The sequence below is a fragment of the Polyodon spathula genome, chromosome 3 (genome assembly GCF_017654505.1).
Source record: "Polyodon spathula isolate WHYD16114869_AA chromosome 3, ASM1765450v1, whole genome shotgun sequence".
Lineage (NCBI taxonomy): Eukaryota > Metazoa > Chordata > Actinopteri > Acipenseriformes > Polyodontidae > Polyodon > Polyodon spathula.
In genome coordinates, this window is record NC_054536.1 from 24,208,584 (window position 1) to 24,236,401 (window position 27,818).

Here is a 27,818-nt window from a genome sequence, read left to right on the forward strand (position 1 = left end):
CTTTCATCTGCTGCAGTAAGTTTCCTTGGCCGACCACTGCATCTACGTCCTCAGCGTTGCCCGTTTCTTTGTGCTTCTTCAAAAGAGCTTGGACAGCACATCTGGAAATCCTTGTCTGCCTTGAAATTTCTGCCTGGGAGAGACCTTGCTGATGCAGTATAACTACATTCTTGTTGCTGTGCTCAGTCTTGCCATGGTGTATAACTTTTGACAGTAAACTGTCTTCAGCAACCTCACCTTGTTAGCTGAGTTTGGCTGTTCCTCACCCAGTTTTATTCCTCCTACATAGCTGTTTCTGTTTCAGTTAATGATTGTCTTTGAACCTACATATTGAATTGATGATCATTAGCACCTGTTTGGTATAATTGTTTAATCATACAACTGACTATATGCCTACAAAATCCCTGACTTTGTGCAAGTGTACCTAGAAGAATTGATGCTGTTTTGAAGACAAATATGGATTTTATGTAGATTTTTCTTCTGTTCATTCACTTTTCATTTTGTTACTTGATAAATATAAACTACTAACATGTCTATTTTTGAAAGTATTCTTACTTTACAGTATTTTTTCACACCTGCCTAAAACTTTTGCACAGTACTGTATATACAGATGTGCTCAAATTTGTTGGTACCCTTACAGCTCATTAAATATTGATTCATTCCTCCTGAAAAGTGATGAAATTAAAAGCTATTTTATCATGTATACTTGCATGCCTTTGGTATGTCATAGAATAAAGCAAATAAGCTGTGAAAAGAGATGAATTATTGCCTATTCTACAAAGATATTCTAAAATGGCCTGGACACATTTGTTGGTACCTCTTAGAAAAGATAATAAATAATTGGATTATAGTGATATTTCAAACTAATTACTTTCTTTAATTAGTATCACACATGTCTGCAATCTTGTAATCAGTCATTCAGCCTATTTAAATAGAGAAGTAGTCACTGTGCTGTTTGGTATCATTGTCTGCACCACACTGAACATGGACCAGAGAAAGAAAGGGAGAGAGTTGTCTGAGTAGATCAGAAAGAAAATAATAGATAAGCATGGTAAAGACTACAAGACCATCTCTAAGCAGCTTGATGTTCCTGTGACAACAGTTGCAAATATTATTAAGACATTTAAGGTCCATGGAACTGTAGGCAACCTCCCTGGGCGTGGCCGCAAGAGGAAAATCGACCCCAGATTGAACAGAAGGATAGTGCGAATGGTAGAAAAAGTATCAAGGATAACTGCCAAAGAGATACAAGCTGAACTCCAAGGTGAAGATACATCAGTTTCTGCTCGCACCATCCATCGTTTTTTGAGCGAAAGTGAGCTCCATGGAAGAAGACCCAGGAGGACTCCACTTTTGAAAGAAAAACATAAAGGCAGACTGGAATTTGCTAAAGTGCATATTGACAAGCTACAATCCTTCTGGGAGAATGTCCTTTGGACAGATGCATCAAAACTGGAGCTTTTTGGCAATTCACATCACGAAAAAATGAAGCTTTCCAAGAAAAGAACACCATACCTACAGTGAAACATGAAGAAGGCTTGGTTATGTTTTGGGGCTTCTTTGCTGCATGTTGCACAGGGTGCCTTGAATCTGTGCAGGGCACAATGAAATCTCAAGACTATCAAGGCATTCTGGAGTGAAACATACTGCCCAGTGTCAGAAAGCTCTGTCTCAGTCACAGGTCATGGGTCCTCCAACAGGATAATGACCCAAAACACACAGCTAAAAGCACCCAAGAATGGATAAGAACAAAACATTGGACTATTCTGAAGTGGCCTTCTATGAGTCCTGATCTGAATCCTATTGAACATCTATGGAAAGAGCTGAAACGTGCAGTCTGGAGAAGGCACCCATCAAACCTGAGACAGCTGGAGCAGTTTGCTCAGGAAGAGTGGGCCAAACTACCTGTTAACAGGTGCAGAAGTCTCATTGAGAGCTACAGAAAACATTTTATTGCAGTGATTGCCTCTAAAGGTTGTGCAACAAAATATTAGGTTAGCGGTCCCATCATTTCTATCCATGCCATTTTCATTTGTTTTATTATTTACAATATTATGTTGAATAAAAAATCAAAAGCAAAGTCTGATTTCTATTAAATGTGGAATAAACAATGGTGGATGCCAATTACTTTTGTCAGTTTCAAGTTATTTCAGAGAAAATTGTGCATTCTTCTTTTTTTGTGGAGGTGTACCAACAAATTTGAGCACGTCTGTGTGTGTCTATATATATATATATATACTATATATATATTATATATATATATATATATATATCTTATATATATATATATACCTATATATATATATATATATATTTCGACTATTGTGATTCCAAATTGACAGACAGGAACAGTTAACTGTAAAGTAGGCTTGAAGGACTACACTTCCTCCAGTGTCCCAGGTTACAAACCTGCCCCTTCATTGGGATGGAACTTCATTAACTACTTTGTGCAGTGCTGTTCTGTATGGCTACACTGCAAGAAGAGGTTTCAGTATTCTACAGTTGTGCACATGTGTAGTGTAAAACTGCCTAACATGATGGCTGAGATTAGACTGATGCCACTCAAGCAGAGGATGAATTCATGAGCATGCTGAAACATACTGAATAGGGTTTAGTCAAAGCTGTCAAAACTAAACAGAAATTTAACCAGATAGCGGGACTTTAACATTCTAGTGGGAATGAAAGTAATGGCTTAGGAAAAATAGAGATCTGTGACAAACTAGTGGCTATAAAATATCCAGATTGACAGATGTAGACTGCTCATTGGGAATGCTGAGGGTCTTTGTTATGAATTTTAAAACCAGCTGTTCAACTCAAGGGACCACATCTACCAGGCGTAGTGATGCATTAAAATGAAAAGGCAGACTGCAAAGTAGAAAAGACTGGATTTTGACTGTACATCTACCAAAGACTACCGATTTGCACTTATAGTCTTTTGAAATCTGTTATGCTTTGAATGGGATACTCAAAAGAGCTATATTGTGGAGCCATCCATTGCCCTGCATTAATTCATTTGGAATTAGACATATTCTATGTGTTCATAATCTTGGGCTTCTACTGCAGTGAGAATCTAAGCCTGGAAGGATGCTCATATTTTCAGTCATACAGCAAGGTTAGATTGAGATGTTTTCTGAAAACAATGCAAAATTATGAGCAGTATAATGACTTTGGTTCCACTCCTCGTAATAATGGCCTGTTACATATACATGCAAATACGAAAACAATCTCAATCTCTTTTAAAAGAGGATGTAATGTTGAAAGGCCAAGAAAATTACCTTTTAACAATGTAGGGTTATTATGGAATTTCTGTTGTTTCAGTATATCTACCATCAAAGATATTTTTTATTACAATAGATACGTCAGACTGGAGACAGCAGGTCAAAAAATCTTGGTCCTTAACTAGAACTGCCAGATTTTCTAACGATATAGAACCTCTGCCACATCATTTTGACCCATATATTTTTAAACTGCTTCGTTATGAAAATGAAAGACATTCTGTCGGATACAACTCAAAAGTTTTATTCATGAACATCATAGCTAACATTTGCATTGCAGAAACACTGTATATAAATGGAAAATTAAACATAAAAGGCTTTCTTTTCAAAATGAGCTCATACAGTATGACTACAAACCAGTGAAAAAATATAATAAAATGTACATTATAAAAGAAACAGTATGTACATATATCCGTTTACATACAAAACTCTAAAAACGAAATCATTTTACAAAAAAAAAATAGAATATCTTGCGTTATATTAAAGAAAATGTTTTGTAATGCATGTGTTAAATTGACCCACATGGCGGTTCTAGGTAGATCTGTTTATAATTTTATCATTTCTGCGATTCTGGCTATCAAATGCTGTTATGATATTTAATTAATATATTTAGGAAAAGTCAAAAACAGACATACACATACGATTTACAACGGAAGACTAATTAACATTTTAAATCCAAAATGGGTGAAATTGACTTGCATGGTGGTTCTAGTGTTAAAGCATCAATAATATTTTAGATATTTTGAATGCTGTTGTCACATTGTCGTACCTGGTTTGTGCCTTTTGTAAATTTGATATTTAAGTTACAGTTCACAATGGTATAGTACAATATCCATATTGATCTTCAGATGGTACAGATTGAATTGACAAATTATAATAAAGTGGAATAATTGTTGTGTTATATGACCTAGAGATGGACATCAGTAAGTTTTTGGTAATCGCTATTGTTTAAAAAATTGGGTGAAAAAATCTCTATTTCCTGCTAAGCTTAATTGGAAACTTTTGTAATCTGTTTGTCACACTATAAAGTAACACCCACCATTAGAAAAACAAAACTCTATAGGTCACGTTGTTCTTGTAATTTCATTATTAGGATATGTTACATTAAGTAGAAGGTGTTAGTTGGCAGTATATTAGTGAAAAAGGTGTAACAAGGTGGAAAATACTGGTATGTAAAGTCTTAAATACAGGGGCATCATTTGCTATGGGGCAAGTGTTGATTAATATAGCTTCTGCCTGTCAAATTATTTATACTCCCTCCCCCGAATTGTTCTGAGGTGACGCTTCTGCTTAAATAGTATTTGTGCAAAAGCTTTAGGGAATCTAAGTATTGTATAACAAACATATTTACAGTCCTGAAGGCACATGAGTTCAAGTCACGGTACATCACTTTTCAGCACATTACTGTTACACTTTATTATCCTTTTAAAATACATTTTGAATGAGAGTGATATTGGCACCACACGGTATTCACACAGTAAGGAATAATTTATTTGGCTGCCATTCCTGACACTAATGCTTCTAATCATAATGCAAAAAAAAGACAAAAATAGCTTCAGAAAAGCAGACAGATGTTTGACAGACTGCCAAAAAGATTGAAAATAGCAGAGATAGAAAAGGAAGTAGCAAACAAAAAGCATTTCAGTAATAATCTAGTTGCTGGATTTGAAAACATGTATAGTGGCTTTGAATTTCCCTGGGCTCTACACTACTGTTAAATTTCATGCTGCTCAAACACCTCTGGAAAAGAATCAGCAGACAAACCACTTTAGACTTAAATTAACAACATGAGTTAGGTGGCAAAGAAATTGCCATCATGTTGCAAAAGTCAGTTTTATCCATCGAAGGCTGTGTGATATAAGCAAAAAGCTTTGAAGCGGTATTAGAAATAATTTGGGGTTTTAGTAACTTGATATGACTCTTCTGTAGCAAAGCTGTTTTTTGCAGTCTCACTTTTTCAATAATATTGTAATGTCTAATACCTATTTGTAAAAAGAAAAGGTAATACAATGTTGTTACTTATTACTGAATGAAAGAGAAGTGTGTTATATTACTCGTTACATTTATTTCTCTTGTCTTGTCCTGCGAAATATTTGTTGTGGCTATTTCTTACTTTTTAACTATACATCTGGCAGGTTATTTATTAAATGTGTCAAATGGGTTTTTAAAATGTGTGTAGTATAACAAACAACTGTTAATTTAATGGATGTTGCAAATAGTAAATTGTAATTATTACAATACATGCAACTTTGCAGAAGTATAACTGTGCTTTCGGAAATTGGTCTTGGTAGTTATTGAAAGGAAAATCACATTTGACACATCATTTAAATATCGTATTAGCTTATTTTTGCGTGTGGAAACTGAAATTTACTTTGGCTTTATAAAAAGCAAAGACCACTAATGTAGGTGTAAAACAGAGAAAAGGTAACAAGACAAGTTTGTTTCTTTTTTTGCAGAAAAAAAAAGATTATTCCCATTAAAAATTGAATGAGTTGCTTTACCTCGTTATTGACAAAAGTATATTATTGTAGTAACACTTTACTTCAGTAATGCGTTACCCCCAACTCTGGGTCCTGTCGCATTTTGTAATAGCAGTTATTACTGCAGTCAATAATGCACCTATTTATATAGCAAAATATAATTTGTATTCTTGTTTGCTATTGCTGATGTATTTGAATTCAGGGTTTGAATTTCAGTACAGGATTGCGGGAATCCCGCATTTTCCAAGTTGCTCCCACATATCTGCAACTTTCAGTGCGGAAAAATCCCACAGAAATATTTTAAGACACCAAGCTACTGTATTTGTCACCCAATTTAGAATGCCTGAAACGCTAAAACAATCTCTAAGGAAGTGGGTGTCAGTGACGAAAGCACTGTGAGTAGGGTGGCCACTGACGGAACTCAAGAATACCGGACACCCCACCCCCGTTAAGGCCAGGCCAATTTAATTTAAAATGAGCATTGCAATTACATTTTCCTACTGTGAATTACTTTTTTGATTTAATTAATAAATAATAATAATTACTAGAACTTCCAGGCAGTTCTATGGCTCCCAAGCCCCAGTATCAGTACCTGTCTAAGCGTGTTTAGTTCTCAATGTGCCAAGTTTAAAATCAGCAACTTCAACTTTTCCACAGAAGAAGATTTTGAAAGTCTTTTTTTTTTTTTTTTCAAAAATGCGTCAGGCAGCCATCTTGTTTTTAATGCAAGTTTCTTAAAAGTCAGGTGTATTGCTACAGTGTCAAGGATGATGCTTGTGAAGTTTCGAGTTAGTCAAACCGTTTGACAACTGAGGCAGTTTTAAATTTCAGATGTAAACATACACCTGGCGGCCATTTGGTTTTACAAAACATAACCATTTTGACATATTTGTATTCCATTGTTACTGGGACAATAACTACCATGTTTGGAGTTTGTTGGACAAATGGTTTTCAAACAGCAGCAGCCAATGTATCAAGCTTGTTACCTGCCAAGTCAGAACCAAGTCTAACAGCTTCGAGGCAGCAGCAGTTTAAAGTTTTGGGAAGAAAAAAAATAAGAAATCATTATTGAGAAAACACGTACTGTATGAGCATTGCTGCATGGTATGGAGAATATGTAGGAGCTGTTTTTCTTCATGTTCTTGAAGTTTCCCTGGGCTTTCCTGAAGTTTCAGGTACCTCTCCTCACTGGTCTGGCAATCCTTCGTCTCAGGGGAGGATATAACACTTTCCACAATGCCGAATTCTTTGTACAGAGCATCCATGTCAGTCTCTTTAAGATTGCACGCCTGAACACCATCGCAAAGTACTTCAAAAGGCACAGCATTTGCAACAACTAATTTGGACACTGTTGTGAAAGCTGTTTTCGGACAAGTCATATCTGTCACTCAAGTACTTCTTGGCTCTTTCAATAAAAATTAAAGTCACTCTCACATTTTCCAGCCACAGCTGGCATTAATTGCTTCAGTCTTCAGTTCACTGCGAACCCAAAAAACTCCCGAATTCTTCTCTCCAGTTTTCTTTCATGTGACTCATCAGCTCATACACCAAGAGGATGCTGAACAATTTTACCTCTAAAGCTTCGATACAGTCCGTGAATAGTTTTAGACCTTGGCTGAGAAAGAGAAAGCTCAGCCACTTCATTAGCAATCCCCTCGTCCCCAAAGTATTTCCATAGTATTTCGGGGCACTCATCCTCACCTAAACTCTGAAAGTAGCTTGTCAGAGATTTCCAGCATTTTAACAATCTGTCAATAGCTGGCAGCAGAGAAAGCCACCTGGTCACAACGTGCCTCAACAGATTGCACTCCTCCACTTCAACGAAGTCACAAAACTCCCTCAACTGCTCTGTTCTGCTTGCAGCAATGCTAAAGTGAGCATATACCTTGAGAATTATGTTTTCTGCATCAACATCAAGGTTTCCGACAGTGTACCTTGTTGAATTGTGCATTATATGTGCCAAACAGTTGGCTGCAAGAATGTCCTTTTGAGCACCTTTCAGTTTTTGGTAAACACTGTTGTGCTTTCTGTAATTAACACTTGCATTGTCAGATGAATAAGCGGAAAGTTTCTCCAGGCTGAGATCAAAGGCACCGAGTTTGGATAATATTTATTTTGCGATTGCTTCTGAGGTTTCCTGGCTATAAAAATCCAAAAGTAAATGCTGGATCCCCTTCTCAAAATTAAAATATCTTAAAACTAAGGGGAAACACTTTGTTACACCCTTGTTTGAGTCATCAGTTGCCAAAGAAAAAAAAAACAAATTGTTTTAATGTAATCCAAGTGCTTCTGTAGGGAATATGGCGCGAGAACGTTCTCGCTTAGTGCTTTCGCCTTTGTTTTCCCACATGTCGGGTCTTTCGCCACAGAGGAGACATTGTAGATTATATTGTGAAAAGTGTTGAATTTAAATCAATTGAAGTAATGTTAAAACTGTACTATGCATTAGTAAGACATCATCTTGATTATTGTGTTCATTTCTTGTCACCTCGCTACAAAAAAGATATTGCTGCTCTAGAAAGAGTGCAAAGAAGAGTGACCAGAATTATTCCGGGTTTAAAAGGCATGTCATATGCAGACAGGCTAAAAAAATTGAATCTATTCAGTCTTGAACAAAGAAGACTACGCGGCGACCTGATTCAAGCATTCAAAATTCTAAAAGGTATTGACAATGTTGACCTGAGGAATTTTTTCGACCTGAAAAAAGAAACAAGGACCAGGGGTCACAAATGGAGATTAGACAAAGGGGCATTCAAAACAGAAAATAGGAGGCACTTTTTTACACAGAGAATTGTCAGGGTCTGGAACCAACTCCCCAGTAATGTTGTTGAAGCTGGCACCCTGGGATCCTTCAAGGTGATTTTGGGTTCAATAAGCTACTAACAACCAAAAGAGCAGGATAGGCCGAACGGCCTCCTCTCCTTTGTAAACTTTCTTATGTTCTTATTTCCTTATCAACTTTTACACTGCAGTCGATACTTCTGGTGATGCTTCACGGTATGGTAGACATTACAAAGTTCAGCAGCAGTCACTTTGTCTTTTTGAGGCGACTGGCGACAATTTAAAAAAAGAGCTCATTGATGATGTACCTGGACTTAGAGTGTTCAATTTGTGCTTTTCCAGCAAAACGTGCTGATTCAGATCTCCCTTTCCTCGGTGGCTGACATCGATGTCACATCGGCACAAGCTGCAGAATGTATGATGCTCTTCCTTCCTGCTTTTTGCTATGAAATCATATTCTTTTGACCATTCTGAATGGAACGACTTATTTTGCTTTGGGCATTTTGAATTGAGTGTGTGAATTTGAAATTGATGAAGAAGACATTAGCTCTATGTTATGTGGCACATGCAACCAACGTAATGTAAGGGCATCATAAGGACGCGCACACGGATAGGATCTTTGCAGGCATTCACAGGACCAATATAATTGTGAGATTAAATAAATGACACATATACTAACCAGTGAAGACAAACAATATAACGTTCAATTGTGGTTCTTAGAGGCTGGGCGTTTCAAAATAAAAATACCGGACTAAAGGCGTCCAGTGCCGTATCAGTACCGGACAGGGGACATACCAGCTGAAAACCGGACTGTCAGTTTTAAAACTGGATGAATGGTCACCCTAACTATAAGCAGCATTCTGAGTAGTTCTTGTTAAAATAAATAAATAAAAAAGTAGTGCTGGATATTTTAAGTGTGGCGAGACTTTATTCTCTCGTATGTGATTATCGGCTGCTATCTTTAAGCATTACAGAAACTCAGTATACTGCAGTATAAGGAAACAGTTTTGAAAAAAAAGAAATACAATATTAAAGTCTATCTAGGTATTGTTTTGCAAGTGGTGACTTTTGCTTTAACTCTTGACTCAGCCCCTTTCATTTTGGGGCGCCAGCACACCGAAGGTTCCGCACATATTACTCAGGCACCGTAAAAGCCACCTGCCTGGTTCATGGCTTGTTTAAAAGTACAAACTCTGAGCTTTCCAAAGACTTTTTAAGTGTGTGTATGCGGTAGCTGTCCTTACAAAGGTACCACCAAATGTTCCTGTCAAGACACTGCACTCTGATTTGGTTATCATGTTTGGCACTGAATAAGTTTTTTTACTTTAAAAAAAAGTGACTTGAGGTGCTCACTTCCTCAGTTGTCCTGACAGGAACATTTTGTGGTACCTTTTGTAGGCACTGCTTATGGCGTACTCCTAGCCGGAACTACGATCGCCTGAAGTGAAGCCTTGCATCATGTAACAGGGTTCACAGCTTAGGTTTCGTTTTGAGTCTATTGCTCTGTCATTGTAGCAGCTAGACTGAAAGGGGCGGTATAAACTGCCCCCCCCCCCCCCCCCCCCCCCCATGTTCATTTCATATTGAGGTTCAGTGGTGCGGTGTTTTTTTATTTTTTTTTTATTTATAGATGAGCCATCTATGATTACAATATATTTAGCAGTGACCAAACTTGATTTTTATAAAGCGTTTTTTTTTCTTTAAATATTCTCATCTCTACCACATATAGTATGCCTGATCCAACTTACATAATATGAAAGGACATTTTGTGGGTTTTCATTTGATATGTTACATGCATGCAGCACAAACTATCTAGTAGATAAACATACATAAATGAAAACAGGCAGAAATAGGCCTAAGTGTAAGAGTTAAAAACAAGAAATGGAGAGCTGCTTAAAAAGAAAATCACCTTTTTCTTCTGCTGCATGCAAAAATTTCACGTCAGGCAATGGCAAAGGCAATGGAGAGTGCTCCTGTTTTATATGCAAAAGTGCCTTTTTTTTGCCATTTCCCCCCCTAACATCTTGGAATTCCCCCCATTGGCTGCAGCATGGGGGGAAATCCCCCCCAGTACACAAAAATGAAATTCAAGCCCTGGGATTGCTTTGGGCATGGCTTTTGATGTAATATGCAGAAGGAAATCCATTACACATTGTGAGGCTATCTTATTTCAGTTTTACTGTCTATACAAATGCGGAATCAAGAAAATAGTTTCTATCAAGAAAATGACAGTGGCTGGATATATTTTGACAGTGAAATAGTCTCTTGCACAAATAGGGAAAGTACAATTACAGTCCAACTCATTAGAACACTTCTGTTATGAACTTTCAGACGTTTTCCTCGTCACTGTGGGCTTTTTAAGTGGCTTTTATTGAAGTCGTTATTGTTACTTGGTGAGAGTTCTAATTGCCAGACCATGGTTAATGATGAGATCTGAAGATGTGTCAACACAGCCAGCTGTATTTGTTTTATACTCACAAATATTTTCCATATTCTTGTTTTTTTTTTTTTTTTTTAATTCGTTTTCCTACAGAATGTTGGTGAATGTATCTGGCTTAGGGGCTACGGTGGACACAAATATTACTGCTCATTCACTTGCTAGATTTATTTTTTGGAGGCCATGCAAGGAGGACTTGCATTACACTGAACATTTTGGCAAATAAATATCTGGCTACCTTAATTGTGTACCCAAACGACAAAATGAAAGATGTTATTCAGGTTATGTGCACTTTTTGTCAAAACAAAGTTTTGTTATTACTATTATTACAATTGTGTTTTTCTAAAAGGATCTAAATCCATCCCTACACAGGATGCATTACTCAAACCTATTCTTCCTTTCAAACCCTTAGATCTTAGAAATAGACTGTCTTGTCTTGTGGCAAGAGTATGGCATAAGCATTTCTTTGATTCCCATCAGATAGAAAAATGTATTATATCTTTCCATTATATATGTTCCCTTGTAAGTTACTACACTCATTTTGCAGTTTACTGTATATCTTCTATCATGTTAGGCTGTTTGCTATGCTTTAACCCTTTTAGGTACAAGGGACATACTATATTTGTCCCACAAATAAAAATTATGTTGACTGACTTATTTTTGCAATGAGGTGCCCGAAACAGGGTTTAAAATGTAATGACAGGTTGGATCTGGTCTTCTAAATTGCCAGTTTACTTGTGATACTTGAGTCACACTTAAACGTATTTTAAGAAGAAACTGTTTTTGGACAACCACTCAATTTCAAGGGGTTAATATGTTTAACCATACTATGCAATTACCCTGCTGTACATGTCTGTAATTTAATAGTTTGCTTCACCAATTTACAATGCTTTTACTGTGGTAAACTGCAGTAAACTTTTGTAAGGGGTTTTGAAAATAAATTAAACACAGTAAATAAAATATTTGATATTGCAACAAGCCTAGAGCTGGAGAAATGCTGAGTGCCACATTCTGATTCATAACTCAAAGCTGAAAACAATAACTGGACATTGATCACTTAGCTCTTTTGGGAAATGTATTTAATATCTATGCTTGCTTTGTTCTTTCCATGGAAAGTAATAGAAAAAACATAATGACTAGTTTGTAATTTCATGTCATATTTGATCATTGTGTTCAGAAAATAATGCAATTGATAACTGGAATGTACCATACTGGCTCTGCATTATTTTCATGCATTATATGTTTAATTGTCAGTGATACAGAGTGCTGCAAGTACTAAGTCTTTCACTCTGTGCTGTCTGTGTTCTACTGCATATTTGTGGTTGACTAATATACTGTACTTGGGTAAACTGGCTGTAGTTTGCATAGCTGAAACACAAACATGTCAGAAAAAAATGAATGGCTGTAAAGATCCAATAAATGTAAACCATAATACACTTTCATAAAGCGTTCTTCTAGGACTAGGTTTCTTAGGGAATGTTGTCATGGCTCAGCTGCCGTAATGCCCACTTGGGAATACTTAAGTAGATGGATTTGTTAATTTTGCAGAACTGTTTTGGATCTCCAAATACAATTTCATTAAAACCTTTTTCTAACTTACTATTTAATTACTACTACTTTGCAGGTACATAAGATAAAAAAAAGATTCTGAATAAATACACATTGCTTTTATATAAGTTTATTGCCACAGGCTTCAGGGAAAGTGTAACCCATTGTTGGTCAATTCATTGATGCTCTAGACAACTGTTTATACAATTCCTCAACCAATCCATATTTTTGTGGCCCAATTGCACATCACTTACAACTGTATTTTGGTGTTAGGTGTATTGCATTTTGGTGTATGACTTTTAATTATATTGATTGTTCCAGGAAATAACAGTTGTTTAAAGTGACATAAAATGTACACAAAAATGCAGCACCTAATCACAACTTAAACTTGCTGATGAAACTTGAGCCTCAGTTGATATTGCATGTGATCGCCTAGTAGTAGATTCCAATTTGGCTCTAAGCTGCTCGCATAATTCTGATATTGCCTGCCGTGTGAGGCCCAATTGCACATCACTTACAATTGTACATAATACTCCCGTATCTTGGAAAGCAAACTATATAATTTAAATAAGATCAAAGTCAAAGTTTCATGGCCACCAAGACTGAGGTATGAGTGAGATGTGGTATTTTAGTTTTGATAAGGTTAAAGAAATATAGTCTTGACAAAACAAATGAACTCTTTGTCAGTATCAGAAATAGTCAAACATTGAACAGAATGGATTCCTAAAAGAGCCCTGTTTCTTAAGATAACTAGTTCAGTACACCTAACTCTACACAAGCTTAACTCTTCACAAGCTTGACATTCTCCACATACAATCTGCTTCCTGCTTTAGGCTTGAAACTGAGGATTTCTGATACAGACACCAAAACGAATTTCCTGTCAACCCTCAGAGACAGCTAGCAGCTAGACATGTGGATTAGTGTCACTCAGAATTGAGCAATATGTTCAAACCTAGAACAAGTTTGGGCCCGGTTTCACATTAACATTCATATTCAGATACACGTTTGTTACATGTAACGTTTCTTTAGAGTTGTATTTCTGTTACTTTCAAGCAACAGTAATGTGAAACCAAATAATTGTGTGCTGTGTATGATTTTCTGTGACTACATTTTTGTGTCTCACTAGAGAAATGAGTAAATTATAAAAAATATTACATTATATTATTAATAGTGGGAGCAATAGGGAGCAAGTGAAAGCCAAACCAAGGCAAAACTGGGGCACTAATGCGAATCCTCTTGAAAACTATATCACACGATTACTCCATCTCTGTAGTACATATATTAAAAGGAATTATCATTATATGAATTTGAACATTTTTTAATAAGTTATAATTCTTCTGGGCTGAGGCAAAACTGCCCAGACAGGAAAAAAATTATAATTGCATTTAATATATATATAGAGAGAGTATTCATGGGGTATAGTTCAGATGTTTTGCAATGTTTTTGTGCCCTGTCGCGTAGTTTTGTCTTGATCTGGCTTTCGGGCACTCCCATTTAAACATACGTGTTACTACAGCTGAATTGCTTTTAGTTGAAGAGATTATTAATAACGATAAAATTACATTTTGAATTCAAGGAAGAGAACACTGTCAAGGAGAGACATAATTTTTGAAATCTGGACTGCAGAAAATAAATGCTGTTGGTCAAATAAAAAATAACTGCGAAGGGGGAGGGGAAGATGAACAGACTTTAAGTGAAAAAAATAAAGAAAAGTTAGCACTGGCAAAAAAAAAATCTGCTTGAATGCCTGCAGGCTGTGGTGCATGTAAATGGGATTAAAATGTAATAAATTACACACTGTGTGTCTTAATGTAGCCTAATTATTTCATAGTATATTGTTTTACGTGTGTATCCTACTTAGCTAATCAACATATCCATACATTATTTCAGACACTACCAAATTAATCTCTCATTTGCAACATAAACAGAATAATTTATGTCAGGCCGGTCTGATAGCCAGGCCAAACACTGAAATCATCAGAGTGGTTCGTGGAGCTTGGAAACCTTGTGCAAGATTCCCTCTGACACCTATCTAACCAAAGAGTGGCAGACATCTCCCTATTATGCCTGTGTATAAGAATGGGGTTAATACCTAATTTTCTACCTTTTGATTTTAATAATTTGAGAAGGTGCTAACAAGTGTCTTACACCTTTGTGGATTGCACGGATTATACAATTTAATATCAGGAACAGCCCAAATGTGGTCGCAAAACGCTATTAAGAAAACCAGTTCATTGCACAAATTCAAGCACACAGACTGATGTTTGTGGGTTAGATCATTTGCTGAAGAAAGTTATTAGCACTGATAGCAAGACAGAAATGGTACTAGCACCAACAAAACATTCTGTAAATCATGTCCTTTGTGTCACAATCAAAGGTCAACACACTGTGCTGCCCAGACTTACTGTAACAGATACAAATTATAGTGTTTTGTTAAAGTATTGTAAACTCCTCTGGAATAAGATAGACTGTAAATGCCACTGACACCAACTGCGGAAAACAATTATCTACTTTAAGATTTTACAGTGCAAGAAACATTTTTCCAATATAATTGGAATTGCTAACTATTCAGTATGGTAAAGTGGGTTTATATGTGCTTGAATAATAGGGTTAATAACAGTAGTACAGCTATGAATACAAGGGCAGTATTAATAGTCCTATCCAGTAAGTAGGTTAAAGCCAAACAATTAATATTCAGACATTTAAAAATACAAGAATGTCCTTCCATGTATTAGCAAAACTATTGAATTAAGTCAGCTGTATGCAGGTCGATTAATAAACAGCACACTGTAATGTTCTGTAAAAATGTTGTTTTTCTTTTGTTTTATTCTGCATTGCTCATGACACTCTGTATACTGTATCCTACTTATTCCTACTGTCTCAATCATGACTCTGCTTTGTCTACAAAGGAAGCCAAATGCATTTACTGAAAGTTTTGTAACTGATGAAACTATGTGTGATAAGGTGTGTGAGATATAGTTTTAGGTATGCAATTAAAGTTATTCCATTACAGTAACTAGCTTCACAATACAATTCCGAATCTCTCATCTGCCATCCCATAGTCCTTGTCATTTTCAGTAACTAGAGAACTGATAAAATGGGAAACATGGTAAAGTATATCTATAGAAGACACTTGCTCATTTTATAGCTTTGACCAGGCAAATATACAGTTTAATTAACCTTTTTTATCATAGCACTGGTGAAAGCTACAATTAGGCATTGCACTTAGTGGGGTTTTTTTGTGTGCATTTGTATATGACTGACTATGATAAAGAAGAGAAATATGGTGACATTTGTGTTTTGCAACTGAACTGTATCCCTTTAAGACCGCCCACATAGCACTTGACAAACTGCACAAAATGTCAGTTTATCAGCCGAGATGATTATTGGTTGTTAGTTGTGTTGTAAATTAATTATATCCTGTGGTTAAGCCCAGCCACACAGAATTTGACAGGCTGCACAAAACGTTACAAGTGGGTTTGAGAGATGATATTAAGAGAGGTAATTTGTCAAAGAACCTATGGTGGATGGTGAGTGGTGTTTGATGAATCGTGATGATAAACTGGGTATGATATTGCTATGTATTCACAGCCTCCTGGCTAAGGCTCATTTGCAGACACAGAACGGTACTTTTTAAGCACTTTCGTGCACTTTTATTATTTGCAGAAATAAAACAAAAATGCAGAACAAAAACCTAATTCCCATTGGAATGCTAAACTAAACTTTTCTTCACTCTTAACTAACACGCTGTATGGCTAAAACCTGGTTTCACACACAGTTTCCAAGTTACAAGGTTCACACAGTACATTTCCTTTAGCTCACATAGGTCTTTGGTCCTTACACACAGACCTCACCTTTACACAGTCAGCCCAGTCTACAGTGGTTTTCCTGCTTTTATCCAGAGCTTAATCAGCATCTGGTGCTTCACATTAAAATGGAGCCAGGTGATTCCACTCTGGCTCCTGGTAACCCTGTTGCATTCTGGGGAATGTAGTCCTTCAGCACCCTCCTGGAATACATCTCTTATCCTCAGCCCAACCAAGATGGCACACTGAAATTAGGAACATGGATGAGAGATGCAGCAGACAGGCTTATGTGGAAGAATCTTGGGGAGGCCTTCATCCAGCAGTGGATTGAAAAAGGCTGAAGATGATGATGACGAGGAAGGCTGAAGATGATGACTACTGGTGTGTGTGTGTGTATATATATATATGTGTGTGTATGTATATATATATATATATATATATATATATATATATATATATATATATATATATATATATATGTGTATGTGTGTGTGTGTGTATGTATATATATATATATATATATATATATATATATATATATATATATATATATATATATATATATATTAGTGCCGAGAAAGTTTGTGAACCCCAAGGATAATGAAGGAAATTCAATAGTTTTACCATGATAGCATTCTTGAATCAAAACCAGTCTTTTCTTAACTATCCAATAGGGTTTATATTAACCAATTCCATGTCTTTTGAAACAAAATGATGTGTGAATTAGACAATTCAATGTGTAATTCAAAAAGTAAGTAAACCCCTGGTTTTATCAGTTCATTTAAGGTGATAATTAGAATCAGGTGTTTAAATAATTAGGTAGATCTTCAGGGCTGAGCTTGGGAGGCCCCACCCTATATAAAGAACAGAAACTTTGTGAGTTTGGTCTTCACCATACAGGTCTGTAGAAACACGTCATGCCACAATCAAAGGAAATCTCTGAAGACCTCAGAAAAACAGTTATTGATGCTCATCAGTCTAGAAAGGGTTACAAAACCATTTCTAAAGATGTGGGGCTCCACCAATCCACTGTCAGACAGAGGGTCTACAAATGGAGAAAGTTCAAGACCACAGTCAGTCTACCCAGGAGCGGTTGTCCTACCAAAGTCACTCCAAGAACAAACCGGAAAATCATCAAGAAAGTCACAAAGAACCCCAGAGTAACATCCAAGGATCTGCAGGCCACTCTCGCCTTGGCTAATGTGAGTGTTCATGACTCAACTATCAGAAGACTGAACAATAATGGTGTTCATGGAAGGACAGCCAGGAGGAAACCACTGCTGCCAGTCTGAAGTTCTCCAAAGAGCACATGGATGATCCACAAGACTTCTGGAACAGTGTTCTCTGGCCAGACGAGTCAAAGGTAGAACTTTTTGTCCTCAATGAGAAACATTATGTTTGGCGAAAACCAAACACTGTGTTCGAACAGAAGAAACTCATCCCAACTGTCAAGCATGGTGGTGGGAGTGAGATGGTTTGGGACTGCTTTGCTGCCTCAGGCTCTGGTAAAAGATAAAATAAGTAGCGTTTATTTAAAAATAAATAAGCAAAATAAATAAAATAATGTGGAGCATATTAAGTAAATGAACTTCCTCATTTGAATGAAATATTTCCTTGGCAGAGTTTGCAAATTCTGTTTTCTCTTGCTTGTTAAAGAAATTCCACCCAGTGCTTTGATTGAATGCCATTGTTAGGTATTCACAAGACCATTTAATGATGATCAGGAACAGCACTACATTGTTAACCAAACAGGCATATGTCTCTTTTGTGACTGCTATCAAAACCCAGCTGGCTCAATCTACGGTAGCTATTGCGACAGTCCATAACGTAATAGCAGTGCTGTACTACTGTTAGTTATAAAACTGGACGTAACAGTCCCATTAACAACAGCAGCGGAATATGGCCAATATATGTTGCAAAGAATCCCGCAGCATGAGGTGCATTTAACATTTCTAACTGTATTTATGTTGTTATTATTATTATTATTATTATTATTATTATTATTATTATTATTATTATTATTATTACTACTACTACTTCATTGTTTCCAGCACTGAAAAAGGTTACACAAGTCTACAGATCTAAAGGGACTAAATGTGTACTTAGGGGTTTTTGTGTGAATGCATTGTAAATAGTGTGTGTTTATTGTAATTTATTGTAAGTAATTAAGAAGTACCTGACGCTCCTGGGAGAGTCTGCCTGCCATGTGTGATTGCCAGCTGTAGATAATCAGTGGGTAGGTGTGTTCCAGCAGGGTGTTGGGTATAAAATGGTCCTGTTTATTCATCTCAGGGCTGCTGCAAAGCCAAGGACAATGGGCTGAATATTGTCCACGCTACCCAAACATAGAGACCAAAATACTTTGCTGAACTCCTCCAGTCATCATGACGGGATCGGAGCCAAAAAAAGAAGCTGATAAATTAAAGATTAGTTCCGGGATGGTAGATCCCCATGAAATATAGCGAGGTGAGCAAGCGGGACCTCCATGCTTTGGGGAGTAGCGCACGCCGATTTCACGGCATCTTTTATTTTATAGTTTTTTGTACTGTGTATATATATATATATATATATATATATATATATATATATATATATATATACACACACATATATACACATATATATATACATACATACATGCATACATACAGTAGTCTTCGGCTAAGAGAACAAAATGTTCTTATAGCCAAAGTCTTGTCTAAGACTGAGTTAACCACCAGACACAATATGAATCAATCAATAAATAAATAAATATGTATTACTTGTCATGACACACATGCATCAACATATGAATTGAATTGAACTGAAGAAGTAAAAGAAAAGCCATAGGAGAGCATATGTTAATAAACTATAATAATAAAGTAACAGACAAGCTAACTGTCAAACTAAATTAACATAGAACACCTACACATGTTAAAAAATGCAGCAACAATATAGAAGACATGCACATTATTTACTAGAATGGTGAAGCAACTCAATAGAAAACCCCAAAGTGATTGCCGATTTTGTGTCTGATTCAGTTTTTATTTTATTGTACAAAACGCTACAAACCAGTTCTGCAAAGATTTAATAAACCAATCAGTGTGCCTCAAGACACAGTCACGATGACAAGCCACTTTTGAAAAGACTGAATAAACCATTTTAATTTAAGTTTGATGATGATGAGTTATGGGGTTACAAAACAGTATTGTATCTAATGTGAACAAATCGCTATCGTTGCCAAGAAAGTTTTCTTTTTTAAGCGAAGTTCCTGTTCCTTTAGCCAGAGCATTTACAATGGGAAAAATTTAGGCAAAGTGTTCTCTTAGGAGGTGTTCTTACTCGTAGAGACTAGTGTGTGTGTGTGTAAATATATATATATACACACACACACACACACACATAGACACACAATAGTCTCTGCTTATAGGAACACCTCCTAAGAGAACACTTTGCCTAAACTTTTCCCATTGTAAATGCTCTGTCAGCTACTCGGGAACCATGGCAACCACAACACAATAACTACAAATGTCAGCCCGGTGCTTTATTGTAATTGTAGCTTACACATCCCATTGGTCCTCAGCCGCATACTTTGGCCAATGGGAACACACTGAACACATGAACTCACAGATGGGACCAATCACAGGGGAGACACAGACCATAAACTACACGACTGATACAGCAGGACAGGGCCAATCACAGGGGAGACACAGACCATAAACTACACTACTGATACAGCAGGACAGGTCCAAGCCAACGGGAGGCACAACATGCCCCCTCGCGCAGGCTTGGGTCACACAGCAACAGAGAGTATAAACAACAGCGGGAAATACAGGGACAAAGGAACACAATTACAAACAGGAACAACATAAAGCACATACAGCACATAAACACACATACACATAAGTACAATACAACACAGATTGTTACAATATACAGTACCTATAGAAAGACTACACCCCCTGTCAAAATTTTCACCTTTTGTTGCCTCATAAACTGGAATTAAAATGCATTAAAATATTTTTTTTCATTTATCTACAAATCCTACCCCACAACTTCCAAGGGAAAAACAACAAAATATTCTACAAATTTGTAGAAAATGTATTCAAAATAAAAACTGAAATAGCTTGGTTGGATAAGTGTCCACCTCCCTTGTAATAGCAATCCTAAATTAGCACAGGTATAACCTGAGTGGCCTCCACCTGTGTTAAATTGTAGTGATTCACATGATTTCAGGATCAATTCAGCAGTTCCTGTAGGTTCCCTCTGCTGGGTAGTGCATTTCAAAGCAAAGACTCAACCATGAGCACCAAGGCCAATTCAAAGGAACTCCGGGACAAAGTTGTTGAAAGGCACAGATCAGGGGATAGTATAAAAAAATTTCAAAGGCTTGAATATCCCTTAGAGAACAGTTAAGACGATTATTAAGAAGTGGAAGGCTTATGGCACCACCAAGAGCCTGCCTAGATCAGGCCGTCCCTCCAAACTGGATGACCGAGCAAAAAGGAGACTGATCCGAGAGGCTACCAAGAGGCCAATGGCAACTTAGCAAGAGCTACAGGCGTTTCTGGCCAAGACTGGTCAAAGTGTTCATGTGACACAAATATCCCAAGCACTCCACAAATCTGGCTTGTGTGGTAGGGTGGCAAGAAGGAAGCCATTACTCAAGAAAACCCACCTTGAATCCTGTTTTGAAGTTTGCAAAAAAATACTCAGGAGATTCTGTAGCCATGTGGCAAAAAGTTTTGTGGTCTGACAAAACTAAAATGCAACTTTTTGGCCTAAATGCAAAGTGTTATGTTTGCCGCAAACCTAACACAGCGCATCACCCAAAGAACACCATGCCTACTGTGAAGCATGGTGGTGGCAGCATCATGTCATGGGGATGTTTCTCATTGGCAGGGACTGGGGCACTTGTCAGGATAGAAGGGAAAATGAACGGAGCAAAGTACAGAGAAATCCATGTGGAAAACCTGATGCCCTCTGCAAGAAAGTTGAAACCGGGATGGAAGTTCACCTTTTCAGCATGACAACGACACAAAGCATACAACCAAATCTACAATGGAGTGACTAAGGAACAAAAAGGTAAATATCCTTGAGTGGCCCAGTCAGAGCCCTGACCTATATGCAATTGAAAATTTGTGGCATGACTTGAAGATTGCTGTCCGTCAACACTCCCCAAGGAACTTGACAGAGCTTGAACAGTTTTGTAAAGAAAAAGTGGTCGAATATTGCCAAATCTAGGTGTGTAAAGTTGGTAAAGACCTATCCCAGGTCAGACTCACAGACTCACAGCTGTAATTGCTGCCAAAGGTGCTTCCACCAAATATTAGCTCACGGGTGTGGAGACTTAACCAGTTATGATCTTTCAGTTTTGTATGTTGAATATATATATATTTTTTTTTTCTCAATAAAAACCTTTTTCCCCTTATCAGTGTGGAGCATGGTGTGTAGATAAGTGGAAAAAATCCTCTTTCAAATGCATGAAACTCTGAGGAACTGACACAACAAAATGAAAAAAGTTCAAGGGGGTGTAGACTTTCTATAGACAGTGTAGGGTGTAGGCATAATTATATATATATATATATAATATATATATATATATATATATATATATATATATATATATATATATATATATATATATATATATAGTGTGTGTGTGTGCACGTTACTTCTGTTCCAATTTATGGTATGTCAGCAACAATTGTGAATTGTGATTTGGTTTAACTGTTTCAGTCTTTCAGCAGGGTCATATTATACCTTTATACATAGTTTTGACAATCATTATAAATCTACTTTCAAAATAATTTCTTAGTTTACTAATTTAAGAACTGTAAGATTTAGGCATAACAATACATAAAATGTACCTATTGCACCTACCACATTGTAGAGGACAGAAAGCTCCACAAGTAGCACAGTAAGCCCTTGGTGGAATATCCCACCCTATCCTAATGCATTGGTATTCCTTAAACCTTTTTCTTTACTGTATCTCTAGTTTATCGATAATAATGTGTGTACTTGTGAAGAATTATAGCATTCACTTTCACATCTCGGCATTAGAGACTGTTTGTAATTTACTGGTTGCAAGGACAGGGCTGCATATCACTTAGATCAGTACTGCATGAATCATCATAACCATCTGTACTGCACACAATTAAACCACTTCCTGCATCCAGTACTTGTGGTAGTTCTGTAATCTCAAAAGGCTTACTACAGTGTTTAAGATGTACAATAAATTAACTTTTTACGAAGCTAGTTTCAATGATTCTGATGGTGAATGTATATTAACTAACTGGGATTTTTTTATGTCTACCTGTAGTTCTGCATAATGGAATGCCCAGTTCAAGCACAACACTTGTAATGTAATGGGCTAAATAGAACACCTGCAAAACAACAAATACAAACCAGTTGTGGATTGCCTACTTTTAAAAATCTGCTGTATAATAAGTAGAAATGCAAAAATTGTGCTCTTTCTAAAATTTTTAGATTTACAGTATATTGTGGACTCTGTTCAATAAATAAGAATGTGTTATCTTTGGATAAAATAAATTATACATATTATAAAATAAATGTTGGTAAATGGTAATTATGTCTTTTTCATGTTGCATGGTGTTCTGTAAGTCTAATGAAATATTAGTATTAAACTAATTGTTGTATTGAGCAAATCCTTTTTTGTTAATCCGCACAATAAGACTCACACCAGTGAGCCTGTTAACACCCTACAAGGCCTGCGAAACACATTTCTTTTTAAAATATTATTTTTAGGTTGCTTAAATTAAATAATGAAAAAGAAAAAGGGACATATCCTGAATATAATAATTTACAGTACGTATATAACTCTCATAAATACTATGTGTTTAAAATGGGAGTGATATGCTAGATGAACACATTTATTTCCAAGAGTAAGATCTCCGGCAAGCATTAAGCTAGTGTCAGTCACTTAGTAAATTCAAATAATAATGTTTTAACCACAATCTGCTACAAGGTAAAGAGGCACATCTTTATGTCCACTGAGCTTATCACACCACTAAGCATTATGCTTGTAGATTTGTCAGACCACAGTGGGGTAGGTAGTTTTGAGGAACACTTTATAAAAATCTCCAATTTATATATGTTATGTTGTATAGATTTTTTATCCAACAGTCCAGTAAGACATCCATTCAAAATAATGTTTGCAATATAAAAACATCATGGACCAGATTTATCAAGATCTTGACACCAAACTGAAATTAAAAAAAAATAATAATAAAATGTATGTGAAAGGAAAATGAAACTTTGTTTCAAAACTAATACCAAAGGATAGTTTAGATGGAAGATCTAAAGTTATTTTAACAGTTATTTTAGATTTTAAAAATAAATATGCAAATTGTATTTTGACAAAGGCCTTTAAAAAATATGACTTTAAACGTGCTGCAGCTTGCAAGCATAATTAACCTGACAAACATTTTAGAAGGATGCTTCTAACCAGGTATGCTTTGCTGTTGAAGCTGTTTTGGATTAAGCTGATTGACATTGATCATGGACATAAATAGTACCTTGCACTGTGTTACAGTTGATTGTGACTCAAACACACAACCATTAACACAGGAGTATAAATAAAAGCCAGATGACTTGATGTTTTAAATACTGCATGTTATATTCTTTTTCTGACATAATTGGCTCCTAAGGATGGTCAGCATAAAACCAGCGAAGGAAGACAACTATGCTAACATATATTGCACTTCTCTTCTAGAAATACTTCAAAGTTAAGGAGAATTGCATTTATAACATCATTCATTTCAAGGCAAGGCCTAATATTGTTTTGTATTGTAACCTTGTATTTCCCTGTAACACTTGGATAAAGGCGTCTGTCTAAATGGAAAGCAGGGATTTGGCAGGTGAATGAATGCACCTAAAAAGCAAACATATTTCTTGAGTAAAACACCTGAAATGATTTTGAACATTTTGTTTTCATAGTTTCGTACTGGTAACGTGTACTTTTATAATCATGTATTTACCTGGACTAGAAGTAGAAGCAGAGTTTTTCTGTTGACTAGGTTTATCTGTTGATTTCAGGTTATCCTTAATGTTTTTGAAAAGATATGGCCTATTTTAGAAAATGATAACAGAAGGAGCCTGCCTACTGGTAGTAACATGATAAAGGAATGCCTGTGGTGTTGTAGCCTATATTACTGTAGAATCCCCTCACAAATTAAACAATGTGAATGTATATTTCATAAAATGTTTACGATCCAAGTAACCTGTACAAGTACCGCTGTACTTAAAGGTACTTAAAGCGAATATTAACAGATATGAGAGTTTACTTTTGTTGTACTTTTGTTTTGTGTAAGTTTCACCTTTTTTCAGATGTAATGTTTAGCCTCTTACTTGTCGTTTGTACATTTTAAATCATTATATATCTCCCTTGCATCCAAACACCCCAGTTTTTTAACTAACTAAACAGTTTCTTTGTTTTTTTTTTGTTTTTTTTTTCCCCAGAGCAGAGCACGTTCTGTCTAGACTCGACTGACATGCAGAGCTCTGCTAGTATGCATCCAGTTTGCCAAAAAATGTAAGCACTGATATATCTCTATTGCTGAATAAATAGCACTTTGATATAGACATTTTTTCCATATGGTATAATTTTAAAACCATTATTATAGAGTTTATGAGCTACGAGATGCAAGTAGATTTTATTTTTATTTTATTCGATTTTTTGGTCCGGCTTTCCCCCACTCCCTCAGTCAAGTTACTTGTGGCCAGTAACTAGTGGGTCCTCATAATTGCAAAAGTAAGAACATGGGAGAGTGCCTGTAATGGTTAAAATATCTGTATTATTATAGCCAGATCACTTTGAAATGTTTTATATGAGGTTAGGAGATTGGTGAAGATTTGTGCAAAATGAAACCAGTTATCATGTTCACCATGTAGAGTGTGATAGGCAGAGATAGGACAGACAAAATTGTGAGAGAAAGACTGACGTGACATTGCCAGTACAAGTATGTTTCAAAGAGCAATGTTACAGTTACCGCAAGCAGTTCAAATTGCCCTTCCTATATCAGTGTTGTTGTTGTCACCAGTATTTTTTAATGACGATAACAAAATATCAAATCAATGGTATTGCTCCTGTTTTTTTTTTGTTTGTTTTTTTTTTTTGGTCAACCCTTATCTTGTGCAAACTGAAAGTATTAAGCTTTTGACAGATCAATTTGAACATCATAGGGGAGTTCAATAGGTAGTACAGATTAATATTTGTATTTCAGTATATTTCAATTTTGTATTCCAAAACTAATATTTTATTAAATGTCAAGTCAACCATTTACTCAATCAGGCATCACCTTACACTTTTATAAAGGTTTGTTTGAATTATGCCTGGTATATATGATTTATTGCCATATACAGTGCCAGTAGAAAGTCTACACCCCCTTTCAAAATTTTCACCTTTTGTATTATATATCACACACCAAAAGTGGCCTCCACCTGTGTTAAATTGTAGTGATTCACATGATTTCAGGATAAATTCAGCAGTTCCTGTAGGTTCCCTCTGCTGAGTAGTGCTTTTCAAAGCAAAGACTCAACCACGAGCACCAAGGTTCTTTCAAAAGAACTCCGGGACAAAGTTATTGAAAGGCACAGATCAGGGGACGGGTATAAAAAAACCTGTCAAAGGCCTTGAATATCCCTTGGAGCACGGTCAAGACGATTATTAAGAAGAGGAAGGTGTATGGCACCACCAGGATCCTGCCTAGATCAGGCAGATCATCCAATTATGATCTTTCATTTATGTATTTTTAATATATCATTTTTTTCTCAATAAAAACTGTTTTCCCCTTAACAGTGTGGAGTATGGTGTGTTGATAAGTGGAAAAAAATCCTCATTTAAATGCATGAAACTCTGAGGCACTGACACAACAACATTATTTTAATGCATTTTTATTCTAGGGCTATAAGGCAACAAAAGTTGCAATTTTGAAAGGGGGTATAGACTTTCTATAGGCACTGTATGTTGAAATACCGTCAGAGAATACACTGCTAATTTCCACATCATGTTGACGAATATGTACCAGCTTACCATACAGAATTACAAACACTTATAATTCTGTATGGTTACTGCATAAATTGTGCGCTTTTATCTGCACTGATTTCTGTTTGTTTTGAATCCCTTAGCAACAATTGCTCAAGGTAATGTCGAAATTACCTTGCAACTAGTGTGTTGTGGTGTGGTGTGTTTTTTTTCTTTCTTTTTTGTTTTTTAACTCTAAGGTGGGAGGTAATATGTCAGAGGTAATTTGTGTTGGCTCCTCCCAGTCCTCCAAGGTCCTGAGGTTGAATAGGTTCACTGCAAGAGCAGGGTGATGTGTTATTGCTTTAATGTTCAAACTACATCCAAAAAGCAGTGCAGTGCATCAGAGTAAGTGAAAACTTGTACACAATGATGGTAAGCTTATTTTTTTGTTGAACTTTAAAACCTATAAGTGTTGCCTGTTAATGTATCAAAACAAGATCCTATTACCTGCATCATGCCTGCATGTATACTTACAGAAGGCCCTAACCCTTATTCAGTCATTTTTTTTGTCGTCAGTTTCACTATGCACACATGGGTAGACTGTTTTTATTTGACATCTTTTGTGATGGTGTTAAAGCTGGTGTGAGCACACCAACAGTGCATGGGAAGGTAACATTAGGATTGGTGGGAGCCAATGAGAATGGAGTGTCATCAAATTTCTGTCAAAATGGAGTGAGGATAAAGAAAGATGGTGATAAAATATTTAGGAAAGGCCTGCAGAGCTTAGCCTTGGACTCTGCATATACGGCTGTGCGCTAACAATAGACCAGACTCTCTGAGGGATTCCGTAGTGCCATGACAGATCTGTGTGTTAACAATGCACCAGGCTCTCTGAGAGATTCCGTAGAGGGCCATGACATATCTGTGTGCTAACAATACACCAGGCTCTCTGAGGGATTCCGTAGTGCCATGGCAGATCTGTGTGCTAACAATACACCAGGCTCTCTGAGGGATTCTGTAGTGCCATGGCAGATCTGTGTGCTAACAATGCACCAGGCTCTCTGAGGGATTCCGTAGTGCCATGGCAGATCTGTGTGCTAACAATGCACCAGGCTCTCTGAGAGATTCTGTAGAGTGCCATGGCAGATCTGAGATTATTCTTCTTATGAACATTACAGTGAGGCCCAATAAACACTTAATTTACAGCAGATTTCCAACAGATTTGAATAGTTCATAATATCAACTTACATTATTATTATTATTATTATTATTATTATTATTATTATTATTATTATTATTATTATTATTATTATTTTCAGTCTGCCTACTGAAAAGAAAAACATCTGCTTAAAAAACACTGTGCTTGAGTAAAATTCCCTAGTCTGTTTATTGTAACCAATTAAAATATAGTTCACACTTGACAGCAGTATTTTGTTTTTACTAAGCTGTGCCCCTGTAATTGATTTAAATGTGCCAAAGACAAAAGAAAATAGAGAGAGAAAGAACTGGGATTTGACAGCAGCT

The 27,818-nt window shown here is 36.3% G+C and overlaps 1 protein-coding gene across 2 annotated transcripts in view; it reads left to right on the plus strand.

The window, feature by feature from the left end:
* Positions 1–27,818, plus strand: part of LOC121312880 (ubiquitin-conjugating enzyme E2 E2) — a 124,793-nt gene that overhangs the window by 25,253 nt on the left and 71,722 nt on the right. Inside the window, exon 1 of one of the 2 annotated variants that reach the window (XM_041244758.1) lies at positions 24,794–24,860. The exons of the other annotated variant lie outside the window; for it this stretch is intronic. Coding sequence (XP_041100692.1) covers positions 24,820–24,860 — 41 coding nt within the window. The 5' untranslated portion in view covers positions 24,794–24,819. Of the gene's footprint in view, positions 1–24,793; positions 24,861–27,818 lie in introns of those variants that run through there. 2 annotated transcript variants of the gene reach the window in all.